This window comes from Fukomys damarensis, unplaced genomic scaffold (assembly GCF_012274545.1).
Source record: "Fukomys damarensis isolate Sample0158 unplaced genomic scaffold, DMR_v1.0_HiC HiC_scaffold_19, whole genome shotgun sequence".
Classification (NCBI taxonomy): domain Eukaryota; kingdom Metazoa; phylum Chordata; class Mammalia; order Rodentia; family Bathyergidae; genus Fukomys; species Fukomys damarensis.
In genome coordinates, this window is record NW_022900931.1 from 56,704,743 (window position 1) to 56,720,373 (window position 15,631).

Below are 15,631 nucleotides of genomic sequence, written 5' to 3' on the forward strand. Positions count from 1 at the left end.
CAACAAAAACCCCAAAATAATGTGGTTTTCGAACCAAGGCCCTGGATGTGATTGGAGGAGGTGTTGCTTGGTGAGAGCCTTGGCTGTGCAAGATGCTGGGGGAGCGAGGAGGCTAAGCAAAGTCTCAGAGTTAGTAATGCTGAGTGCCAGACCCTGGCCCCCGTTCCTGGCTTCTCCCTCAGCAACCCCTTCCCCATGCAGCGCTGCGAACTCTGTCTGAAGCCTGGAGCTACAGTAGGCTGCTGCCTGTCCTCCTGCCTCAGCAACTTTCACTTCATGTGTGCCCGGGCCAGCTACTGCATCTTCCAGGATGATAAGAAAGTTTTCTGCCAGAAACACACAGACCTCCTAGATGGCAAGGTGGGCCAGACTGGGGGGGGGCAGCTGCCCATTGCTCTCTCAGTGTCTCCTTTTTGTGTCTTCTCCCACAGCCTTGCAGGCTGAGCCCCTGGCACTTAAGTCTTTACCTACAGAGCTTTTCCCTCATGTCCCCTGCATGCTTTATCAATCCAGCAATCCCATTTGCCTCCCACTTCCCAGGAGATCGTGACCCCTGACGGTTTTGATGTTCTCCGCCGAGTCTATGTGGACTTTGAAGGCATCAACTTCAAGCGAAAGTTCTTGACAGGGCTTGAGCCCGATGCCATCAATGTGCTCATTGGTATGCCACTTCCTCTCTGCCCTCTCTGTTGCTGTCTCTTGTTGACCTTGCCTTATCTGACCTTGCCTGACCTCTTCTGTGCACTGTAGGCTCCATCCGAATTGACTCCCTGGGTACTCTCTCTGACCTCTCGGACCGCGAGGGACGGCTCTTCCCTATTGGCTACCAGTGAGCAGGCCATGGGTGTTCAGTGGTTTTGGGGACGCCTGGGCTGGATCCCATTTCCCAAGTTATCTTAACCCTTTTATCCCACATGTCCTCCTGCCAGGTGTTCCCGTCTGTACTGGAGCACAGTGGATGCTCGGAGGCGCTGCTGGTATCGGTGCCGAATTCTGGAGTATCGGCCATGGGGGCCAAGGGAAGAGCCTGTTCACTTGGAGGCAGCAGAGGAGAACCACACGATTGTGCACAGCCCCACCCCTTCCTTAGGTATGGCTTGATACTGCCTCTTTCTCATTCTTGAATGCTGAACAATTACCAGCCCCTATCCCCTTCTTTACTGAAGAAACTCCAGGACACGTGCTATTCTTGTCTGTTGTAAGATAATAACAGAAGCTTACTGGCTGTGCATTGTGTGCCCAGGGACTAAGCTTGGCATTTTACAGAAAGTGAAGAGGGGAGAGAGTCAACTTGAGGGGAATGGTAACTTGGTAAAGCTGTAGGAATCAAAGCAAGTATGGCTCCCTGACAAGGCTGCTTGCTCAACTGGTACTTCAGTCCTCTAGGGGGAAGGTACAAGCTCTGCTGTACAGCATGCCAGGGGAACATCTACCAGAAACGAAAGGGCCAGGCATGGTGGCACACATCTGTCGTCCCAGGACTCGGCACTTGGGTGGCTGAAGCAGGAGTATCAATCTCCATGAGTTCAAGGCCAGCCTGAAGTACAGAGAAATTCTGTCTCAAAAACAAAACAAAAGGGTGGGTGGACACTTGCTCTCTGCAGTAATAGGGTAGAACCATGATTTGAACCTGGCTCTGATCATTTTCCAACTGGCACACTTCCATGCTGGCAGTGAGAGCTGGATGCAACAGAGCAAAAACTGGGCTTGGAGATTAGTAAAGGGAGAGGTTATTGTGGGCCACACAGGAGGAGGAAGAGATTTGCTTCTCATCTGTGGGTAACAGTTTTAGTCCAAGTTGGAGCACGACACAAAGTGGACAGTAGAGGAGGGTGCATCCAGCATGGGTGTAAACAAAGAGTGTCGGGTGGAGGAGGCAGAGATTAGTTTGCAGTAACTGGGTGGGGCCAGGTAATAGCCTTGAGTGCCAGGATGGGGCAGATGCCTTTGAAGTGGCAGGGATGTACAGAACAGTAAGAAAGTGGTAGGACTGGCCATTCTGGACAGAGGGTATTGCCACTTGTGGCATGTGGGCATGCCTCGGAGAGAAGCAGCAGGCAGCTAGGATGTAAGGACATGCCAGAGGATGGGTGGGAGAGGTCAGGAAGGGACCTGACTCGTGTATGTAGAGTTGTTGCAGATGCCATGAATGGGGTTTGGACTGGACAATAGTCTATATGTTGTGACTGAGTCAAGGTCAAGACTCTGAAAGGAAGCCGGGCGTGACATGGTGGTGCATGCCTGTAATTCCAGCACTGGGGAGGCTGAGATAGGAGGATTCCCATGAGTTTGAGGCTGGCCTGGGCTACATAATGAGTTCAAGACCAACCTGAACTTGACAGTGATATCCTGTCTCCAAAAAAAAAAAAAAAACTCTGGAAGGTCCATTTGGCTTTAAAAGAAGGGAAGGCATGTGGTAGGGAAGCTTTGATGAACTCCTGCCACCCCTGATACAGTTCTCTTGGCTCTCCAGAGACCCCACATCATGAGGACCCCTCTCCAGATACAGATGCCCTAATCCTTGGAGCTCCTGAGCACCACTCACCTGTTCAGAATCTGGACTCCCCACTTCGGCCAGATTCAGGCAGTGCTCCTCCTCCTCCTCCTCCTGCCCCTCGCTCCTTCTCAGGGGCTCGAATCAAAGTGCCCAACTACTCGCCATCACGGAGGCCCTTGGGGGGTGTCTCCTTTGGCCCCCTGCCCTCCCCTGGTGAGCATCTGGGAATATCCAGGGGACGGTGGGGCTAGGGAGGCTAAAATGGCCTGGTTGATGTTGACCCTTCCCCCCACAGGAAGTCCATCTTCTCTGACCCACCACATCCCTACAGTGGGAGACCCGGACTTCCCAGCTCCCCCCAGACGCTCCCGTCGTCCTAGCCCCCTAGCCCCCAGACCACCACCATCACGGCGGACTTCCCCTCCTCTCAGAACCTCCCCTCAGCTCAGGGCGCCCCCTCCTACCTCAGTTGTTACAGCCCTCACACCTACCTCAGGGGAGCTGGCTCCCCCTGGCCTGGCCTCATCTCCACCACCACCCCATGAAGACCTGGGCCCAGACTTTGAGGACATGGAGGTGGTGTCAGGACTGAGTGCTGCTGACCTGGACTTTGCAGCCAGCTTGCTAGAGACTGAGCCCTTTCAGGAAGAGATTGTGGCTGCAGGGGCAGTGGGGAGCAGCCATGGGGGCCCAGGGGACAGCTCAGAGGAGGAAGCCAGCCCCACCACCCACTATGTCCACTTCCCTGTGACTGTAGTGTCTGGCCCTACCCTGGGCCCTGGCCCCCTCCCTGGTGCCCCCCGAATTGAGCAACTTGATGGAGTGGACGATGGCACAGACAGCGAGGCTGAGGCAGTACAGCAGCCCAGAGGCCAAGGGACTCCTCCTTCAGGGCCTGCGGTGGGCCGAGCTGGGATCCTTGCGGCTGCAGGGGATAGGGCCCGACCTCCTGAGGACCTGCCATCAGAAATTGTGGATTTTGTTTTAAAGAATCTAGGGGGTCCTGGGGAGGGGGCTGCTGGTCCCAGAGAGGAGTCACTTCCCCCAGTACCTCCCCTGGCCAATGGCAGCCAGGCCCCTCAAGGTCTGCCCCCTAGCCCAGCAGACCCTACCCGGACATTTGCCTGGCTTCCTGGGGCCCCAGGGGTCCGGGTGTTGAGCCTGGGCCCTGCTCCTGAGCCCCCTAAACCCGCTACATCTAAGATCATCCTCGTCAACAAGCTGGGGCAAGTATTTGTGAAGATGGCTGGGGAAGGTGAACCTGTCCCAGCCCCAGTAAAGCAGCCACCTCTACCCCCTACCATTCCCCCTGCAGCCCCCACTTCCTGGGCTCTGCCCCCAGGACCTTTGCTGGGAGTGTTGCCAGTGGTGGGAGTAGGCGTTGTCCGTCCTGCCCCTCCCCCTCCTCCTCCTCCCCTCACACTGGTGTTCAGCAGTGGGCCCCCCAGCCCACCCCGCCAGGCCATCCGTGTCAAGAGGGTGTCCACCTTCTCTGGCCGTTCCCCACCAGCACCTCCCCCAAATAAAACCCCCCGGCTGGATGAAGAGGGAGAATCTTTGGAGGACACTTCCCAAGTTCCAGGGCTCAGCAACAGTGGGTAAGTGAGTGTGCTGAGGCTTGGACAGTAGGCCAGGGAGGGGTGGGAGAGGCAGCTCAGCCTTCTGCTTACCCTCCAGGTTTAGCCGAGTGAGGATGAAAACGCCCACAGTGCGTGGAGTTCTGGACTTGGATAATCCTGAGGAGCCTCCTGGGGAGGAAAGCCTTGGGTAAGTGGCCAGGCCCCTTTTCCTAGAGGCTCTGGGACCTGTATCCCTTTTCCCCCTCCTGACAGGTCTCTCCTCACAGGCACTTTCAGGAACGATCCCCTTTGCTGCCACTTCCAGAAGGTGGTCCTCCTCGGGCCCCCGATGGTCCCTCAGACCTGCTGCTTGAGTCGTGGCATCACTATTCAGGTAAGGACCAGCTTCTCACTGCCTTCCTTCTGTGTTGCTGAGCTCAGCTAGGTGACTGACAGGTCCAGAGTAGTTCCACTGCAAAAAATAGTGTATCAGGCATGGAGGCACATATCTGTAATCCCTGTACTCAGGAGGCTGAGGCAGGAGGGGTGCCAAGAGTTCAAGGCCAGCCTGAAATACCTAGCAAGACCTCACCTCAAGAAGACAAAAAAACTACTTAAGTACACACCAGTGGCTGATAATATAGTTTGGGAGTGGAGGATCCTTGGGGTCAATCCCCAGTACCCAAAAGAAAAAAACCAAAACTGCACACCCAGTGAACACACTCCTGAGGCTAGTTGCTAGTCACAGAGATGCCCTGAGGAGTTAGTTCATGGCCTTGTAACAAGTGACATTTCAGCTCCATGTGCAAGTCCACTGACAGCACTTTGGCCAACATGCCCAAGAGCCCAAAGGATTAGTCTAGACAAAGCCTAATCTGCCAGGGTCAGGGGCCTAGATTCCTAATAAAGCCAAGGACGAAGTTCTGGGAATCATCCAGAGTATGGAACCCTCTAGGATCTAGATGAGGGGCAGAGCAGTAGGAAGATGAGATGAGAAGTGTCTCAGAGGCCCAGGGCCATGGTCTAGCCCCAGCTGCCACAGAGCACCAGGCATCGGGGGTTCAGGATCTGTGGTGTGAGCAGGTGGGACAGAATGGGGAAGAGGTTATATCAGAGTCCAGAATTAAACAGTATTGGTGAGGCACCTCACCCAAAAGTGCTGCTAAAGACTAGGAAGAGGAGATAAGGGTGCAGCATATCCATGTTGGGTGTAAGGTTTGAGACAGCAAGCTGAGGGTGAGAGGGAAAGAGTGGTCATAAAAGAAACAGCGTGTAGGGGAAGGCAGGGGGTTTTGAACAGGCTCTGAGCTAGGGGAAAGGAGGTGAGGGAAGTTTGTATGCAAAGATTGGGGCCTGCATAGAGGTGCTCGACAGAGTTTTTGCTACCACTCAGGCTGGAAGTGAAGCTTTCTGTTGGTCTCTGAGGGCAGCAGAGTGGGGGCAGCAAGTAAGCTGGGGGTCCAAGCAATCTACTGGCTTGTGGCCCAATCCTGTCCAGGTGTTTGGATTTTCTAATTACACAATGCTTAGCTGCTCAGTATAGAAGTGAAGGGAGGTGGCCTGAGACTGCCTTACGGAGAGGCTGCTTAAACAGTCAGATAGGATAAGGATGTGGCTGTGTCCATAACAGATGGGTTCCTGCGCTTAGGAACCATACCAAGTTTTGGTAGGAAAAACAAACACGTCTGTTGTGCAGTACAAGTGCGCTACAGTAGAAAATAAGCAACAGGAGAATGGCTAGGCAAAGGCCCTGCAGCAGCCCTGTTGCATTTGGGGAACAGTAGAGGTACAATGGGGAAAGAGAAGAAGTGGAAGAAGTTGTTAGAGGTGAACCCTACTGTGCCAAGGGCTGGAGCTGATGTTAATCACACATTAGAGTCTAGAGTCTCACCTGGAGGGAGAGTGTGTGGGCGTGGTGGCTCTGGGACATGATAGGGCAAGACAGTGGCCCTGTGGGTCCTGTGCTCCTAAATTATGTTCCCCTCAAGCTTTTGCACCTTCTGCCATCCCTGGATACAGTGGGCAGCTCTCAGTCTGTCCCCCATGTTGGGCAGCTAACTCCTGCCCCCTCCAAGCATTCCCTTCCCTGGATTCTAAGAGCCTACACTCTCCTCTTACTTCTGGTCATGCCTCCTTTTCCAAGCCTGCCAGTGTTAGTGTATCTGGTGTTCTGGCTGTGATTTCTCTTTCTCCCCAGATGCTTTCTTCTGGCTTCACAGCTCTAAATCTTATCTATATTCTGATAGTCCCCACATTGCTCTCTCCAGCCCAGACCTAGGCTCTGCTCCAGGCTCCTGCATTCTGCTACCACCTCACCAACTCCACCATCAGGTTGCATGAGGGGATTTTTCTAAAGGGCATTCCAAAGTCAACATGTTCCAAACTGAGCACTAGACCTTCTCCCCAAACTTGTTTCTTCCTTCCCCTCACTATTTCGATCAATGGTAGTTTTCTACTTCTTTGTTCATGCCCAAAATTTTCGAGTTATCCTTGACCGCTGCTCTTTTTGTCATATCTATGTCTACTCTGTCAGCAAGTCCTGTCTACTCCATGTTCAAAATTTCTTAATCCCTGAGAAGTCCTTTAAATGGTTGATAATTTAGTGTACAGTGGACCCTCAAGTTACGACCAGCCTAACATGCAAACAACTTGGGTTATAACTGGAATTTTAGTTTTAACTTATGACCAAAGTCTTGAGTTATGACCCGAATGCCAGCCACTTGTGCTTCCAGATGGTTTCAGATACAGATTTAACCCTTAAAGAGTTTTCCGTTCCTGCATGGGGTTAATTGAGAAATCCTGGGCCAATGTCTCTCTAAGGACACCAAGATCTGCTTGGAAGAAAGTGTGGCCTAAAATTATGCAGGAGAGAGACTTTTAAAGGCTGTGTAGAGGAGCCTGACCAACTTGAGTTACAACCAGCCTTCAAAAACGAATTGAGTTCGTAAGTCAAGGGTCCACTGTAAACTTCAGTGTACTTGGTACTGTGTGTTCAAAACTATATGATGTATACTTTTAATATTTGTAGAAATTGACAGCTGGTAATGATGGCACACACCTGTAGTTTCAGCTACTCAGGAAGCTCAGGTGGGAAGATTGTTTGAGCTCAGGAGTTTAAGATCAGCCTGGGCAACATAGTAAGAGCTTATCTCAAACAAAAAGAACTTACTGCGTATAGAGCTGTGTGAATACATCAGTGGTAGCACAACTGACTAGCATGTACCAGGTCCTCAGTTTCATCCCCAACACCATGAAAAAGGGAAATAAATTTATTGAATATTTAAAAAATTCCTTACAAACACATAATGCTCTAGTGTTGTTTTGCTTTCCTGGTACTGGAGGAATGAATGAACCTCTTTGGGGTGTTTGTTTGTTTTTGTACTGGGCATTGAATGCAGGACTTTGGGTTTGCGAGGCAGATGGCAGAACAACTGGGCTCAGTCCCCAGCGCTGTTATTTTTTTGTTTTTGAGACAACATCTCACTATGTATCCCATGCTGGCCTTGAACTCATGGCAGTCCTCCTGCCTCAGCCTAGCAGGCCCTGAGATTAAAGGTGTGCACCACCAAACCCAGCACTAGCACACACCCACCCCCTAGGAATCAAGACCTTGTACTTGTCAGGGACGCGTGGTGCCACTCAGCTACATCCCTAGCCCACATTTTTATATTTTGAAACTAGGTCTCAATAAGTCACTAAGTTGTCAAGGCTGGATGGGAATTTAGGATCTTCCTACTTCAGCTTCGTAGAGTGCTGGGATTATAGGCATGTGCCACCACATGCCTCATTAACCTGATCTTACAGCCAAATAGTCCTGCAGAAAGGAATTGGCAGCTCCTTAGAAAAACCTTGTCTGTTCCACAGGGCTCACTGAGCATTTGGGGCTGGAGAAGGGCCACTTGACCCCAGTGTCTGTGCTTGTGTCTGGGGAAAGGGTAGGGGGAGCGTGGTGTCTGTGGGGAGCTGAGGGCTTTTGAGTTCATGTGGGGTGATACTCACCAACTCTTACTGCTTGCTGGGACCAGGTGAAGCCTCAAGCTCTGAGGAAGAGCCTCCATCCCCAGAGGATAAAGAGAACCAGGTTCCAAAACGAGCTGGCCCGCATCTTCGCTTTGAGATCACCAGTGAGGATGGCTTCAGTGTGGAGGCAGAGAGCTTAGAAGGTGAGTTGGGAACAGCAGTGGCGTGGAGAATAAGGTGTCCCATCAGACCCCATCCTGACTACCATGGCTCTCTCTTCACTCTAGGGGCGTGGAGAGCTCTGATTGAGAAAGTACAAGAGGCCCGAGGACATGCTCGGCTCAGACATCTCTCCTTTAGTGGTAAGTGGTGGCTGGTGCACGTCCCTGCCACCGCCACTTCCTTTCACGTCATCAGCATGCCTTCCATTTCTCTCCTCAGGAATGAGTGGGGCAAGGCTCCTGGGCATTCACCATGATGCTGTCATCTTCCTGGCAGAACAGCTGCCCGGGGCTCAGCAATGCCAGCACTATAAATTCCGCTACCACCAGCAGGGAGAGGGCCAGGAGGAACCGCCCCTGAATCCCCATGGGGCTGCTCGTGCTGAGGTCTATCTCCGGTGAGAATGCTGGGGAACCCTGTGGGATCTCTCAAGGGTAGGAAAAAAGCCTGGACAGTTTGAAACCAAGACGTTAGGCCATTCCAAGAGTTACTGCAGAGTAGCATGAGAATTAACTCCACTCTGTTCCTCTCCACTGTGTCTTCAACAGCATATTCCTCTTACGGTGCCAACAGTTGGCCCAGGCTCCAGAATTGGTAGCCAGCATCTCCTTGAAATAATGACTGTGACCCTTCCTCCTTTCCTCTGTCTTGCCTGCAGGAAGTGCACCTTTGACATGTTCAATTTTCTGGCCTCCCAGCACCGGGTGCTCCCAGAAGGGGCCACCTGTGATGAGGAAGAAGATGAGGTGCAGCTCAGGTCAACCAGGTATGGAGGGCAAGCAGGGGAGCTGGGAGTGGTCCTAAGTGTCCTGATGAGGGTGAGCAGGAGGAAGAGGTCATAACTGGATACCAACCTGTGTGACAATGTTATCCCCACCAGACGTGCCACCAGCCTGGAGCTGCCTATGGCCATGCGCTTTCGCCACCTCAAGAAGACATCAAAAGAAGCTGTGGGTGTCTATAGGTTAGTGGGGTTGGGGAGATGCCCTTTGGGTGGAGGGACGAGTGTTGGTTGGGGGCTGCCTGGGGTCTGTCCCTCTAGCCCCTGAAGTCCCCCTTGTCCATCCTACCCTGCAGATCAGCCATCCATGGACGAGGCCTGTTCTGTAAACGCAACATTGATGCTGGCGAGATGGTCATTGAATACTCTGGCATTGTCATTCGCTCTGTGCTGACTGACAAGCGAGAAAAGTTCTACGATGGGAAGGTGGGCTCTACAGGACATGGCAAGAAGGTACGGGAGGTGGACTGCCCATGGGGACCAAGAACCTGATTCTCTCACCCATTCCTGTAGGGCATCGGGTGCTACATGTTCCGCATGGATGACTTTGATGTGGTGGACGCCACAATGCATGGCAACGCCGCCCGCTTCATCAATCACTCATGTGAGCCCAACTGCTTTTCTCGGGTCATCCATGTGGAGGGCCAGAAGCACATCGTCATCTTTGCCCTGCGCCGTATCCTGCGTGGTGAGGAGCTCACCTATGACTACAAGTTCCCCATCGAGGATGCCAGCAACAAGCTGCCCTGCAACTGTGGCGCCAAGCGCTGCCGTCGGTTCCTTAACTGAGGGTGTGGCTCTCTGCCACAACTCCTCAGGCCCCCTGATGCCATCTTGTCCCTGGCCTGGGGGCTCCCTAGTCCCTCCCAGAGCGTCTCACTCCCACCTTTCTGTTCAGGGTGGATGTGGGCATGCAGCTGGCAAGGACCCTGCCCCCAACCCTTCTAGCCCACCTAGCAATCGCCCCCTTCCGCCTTGGGGCCCAGGATGTAGATATTGTACAAAAGTTTCTAAATCCCTTCTTTTCTATGCACTTTTTTATTTAAGAGGGTGGGGTCCCAGGTGGGAACCCCCTACAATAAAGCCTGTCAATGTTTGGAGAGGTGGTCTTCCCATTTGTACAACGCTTGAGGCAGGTAGGGACTCTTGCTTCTCTCCGTGTCCCACACCCATCCTGAGCCAAGGAAGTCCTTCAGCCTCAACAGGAGGTATGAGGCAGTCCTCAGAATTAGATAGAGGTAAACTGCAGGGTCTGTGAAGGCTTCAGAGTAAGAAGCGTTCGTATTCTAATATGGTTGGTTAGAGAAAGCAGGCCTTTCTAGGAAAGGAGGATGCTGGGTCCCCCTTGCCCAGTTTAGGGTTTTGCTTTCAGAAGGACCCTTAACGGGCGCCAGAGACAAAGGGCATTTTTTTTTTAATTTCATTTTTATTGTAGCCCCCGCCATAGATCTAGGTCAGCCAAGCCTGGACAGCACCTGCAGTGCATCGTTCCGCCTTAGGTGGGCCAGGTGCACACTGAGCTCGCCCAGAGTGGCTGATGGCTCCCTTGCCACCACCATCTCAATCAGGGCCCGCAGTGGTGAGCGAGTGGGCCGCAAGGAGTAGGCGAAGGTAGACCAGGCAGCAGGCAGCCCATATCTTGCAGCAAGGTGCCGAGTGGTACCATAAGCCATGCCACCTCCAGGCCCAGGCCCAGGCTCAGGGTCCAGCAGCACAATCAGTTCCTCCAGCACCTCCAGCTCATCCAAGAGGCGAGAGAGAGGCTGTGCAACCAGACCTGCCAGCTCTGGTACAGGAAGGAATGAAGGGGAGGAAGGGCAGGCTTCCAGCACCCCTCTTCCCTTCTGGGTGTGTCTCCCTAACTCACCCATGCTCTGGAGTGGGAGCAAAAGGGCCTTTCCTGTGCCCTCTGTCTCCATTATGCCTGGGGAGAAGGGTGAGTGCAAGGAGAGGGTGGGGGTGTTGTCTCCGTGAACCAAGCCAGGGCAGAGAGGGGAATGGGCTTTTCCCTTCTGGTGATGCCTTTGCAGAAGGAGGCCGCAGGTGAGCATGGCCAGCATTAAGGACAGGACCAACACCAACGGCAAGACAAAATGTGAGAAGCTGCTCTGAGTTGTCCATGAGAGACTGGAACTCCCTGGTGACGTGGACTCCTGCAATACAGCAACTTGGTTGTTGAGTTGTAGGGCACAGAACCCTTTGGCAGGGATAGACCTGGGAAGAGGTCTGGGAGAAAACGGGAGGCTACACCCTGCTTCCTCCCCATGAGCCCATCTCCCACCCTTACATCCTTCTTTGGGGCCACAGTCTTCCTGTCCGTCCCTACCTTCCACCCCACCCCGACTACCTTAATACAAGCCCTCTCTGACCCCTTCCAGCACAGTACTCTTCCTGTCCCTGGATCTAGGCCATGCCCGTTAGATACCAAAACATGTTCCCATCCCTGCCCCACCTCCGTCTAGCCCTGGCCCAGCCCTCTGCAGTTGGACCAGTACCTCTCCGCAGCACTGCTGGGTCCTGCCAGGGCTCCCAGTGCGAATAGGGACCGGGGCTTCTACGGTGCAGGGGCTACACAGCTCTGCAAAGTCGGGGTTGCAATGCCCAGGAGAACATTTTTTGAACGGGTGCGTCAAATGATCCCCGAAGTCACTGAGGCCGCAGTTTTCCTCAAACTCGTGATCTAGTGGGAGACCTAGCTTCAGTGGAGTTACCGAGCCCCTAGTCTTCAGCGCTAGCCATACCCTTTTCCTTTTGCCTTAACCCCTTTGTCCCCGCCCCTTGTATATTCCCCATCCTATCAGAGTAAGTCCCATCCACACCCCACTTCGTCACAGACCCCTCCCGTCCCCTCATACACTTAGCACCGCCCACACCCTCGATTTTTTTACCTAACGCCCATCTTTTCATCGCCACATCCCTTCGATGTTGCCCTAACCCGCACTATCCGGTTCTGCACCAACTCAGCCTGCCATCCTAAGAAGTCTCAACTGGATGTAACCCACACACCTCACTCCTTCCCCAGCTCCCTGTCACCCGCTAGCTAACTCCACCCGGATTTACGCATACACCCAATCCTGGCTCCTCACCCGGGTAAGGAGGCGGCCCGAAGCGCTGCAGGCAGCTGCTGCAGCGCTTGCTATCTGGGTTCCAGTACTGGAGGGGGCTGCAGTGCCCGGAGGCTTTCGATCGAGGCACTGCTAGGGCCAGAAGCAGCATGATCTGCAGGAGGTGTCTGAGCCCCATCCGGGCCTGTGGCCGCGAGTGCAGGACTTCCGACCGCAGCACCTCTGCCGTACATTCCGGGAAACCCAGGTGGCAGAAGTAGTAGTCTTTCCTTTTCTCATCCCTAAAATGGTGTAGTTATGGCACCTCTTTCATAGAGCCATAGTGAAGTTTAAAAGTTACTAGAAGTAAAACATTTAGAGCCAGGTGTAGCAGTGGTTGCCTATAGTCTCAGCTAGTCAGGAAGCTGAGACAAGAGGATTCCTTGAGCCCAGGAGTTCCAGACCAACCTGAGCAACAAACACAGTGGGAACCCATCTCAAAAAGGAAAAATAAATTGCCTAGGACATTGCCTGGCATTCAGTACACTTAAGTATTATAAACTCCTATCTCAGGGTGGTGTGCGTCAGACTCAGCTCTGGCTCGGCATAATGGCATACGCCTGTAATCCCGTTCCGAAGCCGAGGCAGGAGGACCACAGAAACCTCAAAACCTGCCTGGGCTACTTATTGATTTAGCAAGACCATGTCTCAAGATAAAAAATAAAGGGGAGGGAGTATGGGACAAGGACCTCAGCCCTAACTTGTTGGAAACTCCCACTAGACTCCCAGCACCACCACCCCAAATCATGATCACCAAGTTAGGAATCATCCAACTTGCATCTCCCCCTGAAGAAGCCTTAAATAGAAAAGGCTAAGGTTTCCAGCACAAATGTGTCATCACCCTACCAGTACAGTCCTAGGTGGCAAGCCTCTGTCATGCCTCTCATTCGAAGTTCTTCCATTGATCTTGTGGGTGGAGACCAGCGCAATGTACCTTCTGTCAGCTAAAAGGAAACTGACACCCACAGCTAGGCTTGTTTATGTTGGTGATTTTTTTTTTTTTTTTTTTTTTGGGTTAGGCTTGATGTTTAATGTGACATTTTATTGCTAGTTTAGGGGTTGAGATTTAGGTGTTGGTCTCCAGATGGGGCTCAGAACTATTCTTAGGGTACAAGTCTTAGGACACTGACTGAGGCCAGCAATCAGGCTTAAGGTATAGAGGACTCTGGGGATAAGAAATCTTGGCAGTCTGGCCATGATGTACTCACACAGGGGACTCCTGGGCCTTTAACCTGTTATTCATCAGAAGCATGATTTGTGTTTTCTTCTGAGGCAGTCAGACTTGAAAGTAATTTGTTTTCTTCCTCCCTAAAAATCACGACTCTCCACTTCAGTCTACAGATGCTCAATAAATAATTGAAAGTAGAACAAAGCTTGACCTTCATTTTGTAAAACTTTGGGTCAAATCCTCAGCTCTGCATATAGGCATTTTAGTCTTTTAGGAAAACTGTCTAAAAGTTGGCAAAACAGGGTGTATTAGCTCTAAATTTATCTAGCCTATCTCATCACCCTTCAAGATTGAGGACATGAGGGTAAGAGATTTAAAGGGCCATTCAACTATCCTATGCCCAGAAATCTCCATTTCCCTAAACCTAGGGTCACTTTACACTCCAGCAGAGCCTCACAGAACAAAAATTGCCCTTTTTCTCATGGAAATTAAATAGCTCCTCAAGTCATGAGGATTCTTCCAGAGCTATGAAATAAGAACTGAGACAATGATTGACCAGATCTCAGCCCACCACAGTAAGCATAAAAACTGGCCTTCCCTTTTTGTGGATGGGCCAGTCTGATCATCTTCCTCAGAGTATGCCCCTCTAGCTACTCAAATTGGAGACTTTCCCTTATTTTCTCTTACTCCTTTGTCAAGGGACCAGCTTGATTTTTTTCCCCCATAATGGTGAATAAACCCAGGGTCTTTGCCCTGAGTTACACCTCCAGCACCCCCACCCCCACCTTTTCTCCAGCACCAGGGATCAAACTCAGGACCTTGCACTTGCCAGGCAGATGGGGCACCACTGAACTACATCCTCAGCCCTAAGCCCTTTTTCAAAAAATTTGAGACAGGATCTTGCTAAATTGATAAATTACCCAGGTTGGGCTTGAACTTTTGATGCTCCTGCTTCAGCCTTCCAGAGTGCTGGAATTACAGGGGTGTGCCAACATGCCCAGTAGTTGTTTTAATTTCCTAGCATTAAACCAAGGACCCATGCTAGCTGGTGACAGTACCTGGACCTGGGTCCCCGACCACAGAGCTGGAGGTTCCAGGATGTGGGTTGACGATGCATGAAGTTTCAGTAGCCAGCTTGAGTATATCCCCTTAGTAGAGGACAGATGAAGGAGGCCACTGTCACTGACAGACTCCCACCACATACTCTTTCTACCCTTGCACTGTCATACATGACTCCCAGAAGTCAGTGGCAGGAAACAGCTCAGCATCCACAGCCTGCCTGTTGAATTGGCGGATATCAAGTTCAGCCACTGCCCTCTCTGCATCCTCTTTCCTCAAGAATTGAGAGAAAAGTGGGTCGGGGTCAGCAAAGGAAATGGAGATCTTCAGGGGCTTAGTCAGCAGCTTTGAGGCTGGTCTGGATTTAATGATGGACCTCAAGCTGTGAGATTTCAGGGGTGGCCGTCAGGCACTGAATGTCTCCACTTCTGGGCTCTAAGGAGGGGACAGCATTGCCCAAGATCTGGCCCCCAAGTTGTTGCACACATTCATCTCTTCAATGCCCCATACTTCTCCTGTAGTTCTGTGAACACTTCCTGTGAAAGACCAGGAGGAACTCAGCTAAGCTGCTGGAGCACAGGAAACCCAACCTACCCTGCCAACCCTCACCTGAAAGAAGTTATTATAGTGTTCCTGCACCTCCATGTCACTCGTGTGACCTGGAGGAGGGCCAGCATGGAATCAGAGGTGGTGCCTGCTGGGGGCTGTCCACCCTGCCCCTGTTCTGCCTGGTCCCCTACAGTGTGATCCATTTGGGGTTTGGGCTGTGTTCTGATACAGGTTGAACAGCACTATAATTTGAACAGATTTAAAAGGGGAGGGGCCAAGGATTTAGCTCAGTGGTTCCAAAGAATGCCTCCCAAGGGCAAGGTCCGGAGTTCAAAACCCGGTACCCTGCCAAAAAGCAGCGGGGGTGGGGGGGGCAGCACCTGAGCTCGGAGAGCAGGCTGCATGAAAAGAGTGGGGTATGCAGGTTTGGGAGTGGGATTTTGCACCTGAGAAGGAACCTAAGCATCATGCTTGCTGCTAAGAAACAAGAATGTTTCAGGCATAGTGGTGCACACCTGTAATCCCAGCACTCGGGAGACTGAGGCAGGAGGACCGCCTTGAGTTGAGTTCGGCCAGCCTGGGCTACATAGTGAGTTCAAGGCCAGCCTGAGACCCTGTCAGGAAAGAAAAAAAAAAAAGGAAGAAACAAGAGCGTGGTTGGACCCGGTGATTACCAACAGCTCAGCAGCCAAGTCTCTAAGTATGGGGCCTACCCAAATCCCCGGGAGAAGG

At 52.2% G+C, this 15,631-nt stretch overlaps 2 protein-coding genes across 6 annotated transcripts in view; one reads left to right on the forward strand and one right to left on the reverse strand.

Moving 5' to 3' along the window:
- The window catches only part of Kmt2b (lysine methyltransferase 2B), a 22,577-nt gene extending 12,540 nt beyond the window's left edge, over window positions 1-10,037 (forward strand). The window contains exons 25-39 of the mRNA XM_033765981.1: window positions 202-360; window positions 541-661; window positions 751-829; window positions 930-1,090; window positions 2,474-2,710; window positions 2,793-4,095; window positions 4,175-4,264; window positions 4,344-4,450; window positions 8,082-8,219; window positions 8,304-8,378; window positions 8,458-8,635; window positions 8,897-9,004; window positions 9,119-9,202; window positions 9,316-9,445; window positions 9,533-10,037. Coding sequence (XP_033621872.1) covers window positions 202-360; window positions 541-661; window positions 751-829; window positions 930-1,090; window positions 2,474-2,710; window positions 2,793-4,095; window positions 4,175-4,264; window positions 4,344-4,450; window positions 8,082-8,219; window positions 8,304-8,378; window positions 8,458-8,635; window positions 8,897-9,004; window positions 9,119-9,202; window positions 9,316-9,445; window positions 9,533-9,808 — 3,246 coding nt within the window. The 3' untranslated portion in view covers window positions 9,809-10,037. The remainder of the gene's footprint in view (window positions 1-201; window positions 361-540; window positions 662-750; window positions 830-929; window positions 1,091-2,473; window positions 2,711-2,792; window positions 4,096-4,174; window positions 4,265-4,343; window positions 4,451-8,081; window positions 8,220-8,303; window positions 8,379-8,457; window positions 8,636-8,896; window positions 9,005-9,118; window positions 9,203-9,315; window positions 9,446-9,532) is intronic.
- A 96-nt stretch (window positions 10,038-10,133) lies between these two features.
- The window catches only part of Igflr1 (IGF like family receptor 1), a 6,114-nt gene continuing 616 nt past the window's right edge, over window positions 10,134-15,631 (reverse strand). Inside the window, exons 1-5 of one of the 5 annotated variants that reach the window (XM_010631841.2) lie at window positions 15,415-15,453; window positions 14,350-14,886; window positions 12,106-12,365; window positions 11,515-11,699; window positions 10,134-11,172 (exon numbers count right to left, since the gene is read on the reverse strand). In XM_010631841.2, coding sequence (XP_010630143.1) covers window positions 10,474-11,172; window positions 11,515-11,699; window positions 12,106-12,365; window positions 14,350-14,408 — 1,203 coding nt within the window. In that variant the 5' untranslated portion in view covers window positions 14,409-14,886; window positions 15,415-15,453 and the 3' untranslated portion in view covers window positions 10,134-10,473. Of the gene's footprint in view, window positions 11,173-11,514; window positions 11,700-12,105; window positions 12,366-12,969; window positions 13,121-14,349; window positions 14,887-15,414; window positions 15,454-15,631 lie in introns of those variants that run through there. The other 4 variants (XM_010631842.2, XM_010631844.2, XM_010631843.2 and 1 more) reach the window with 4 other exon arrangements.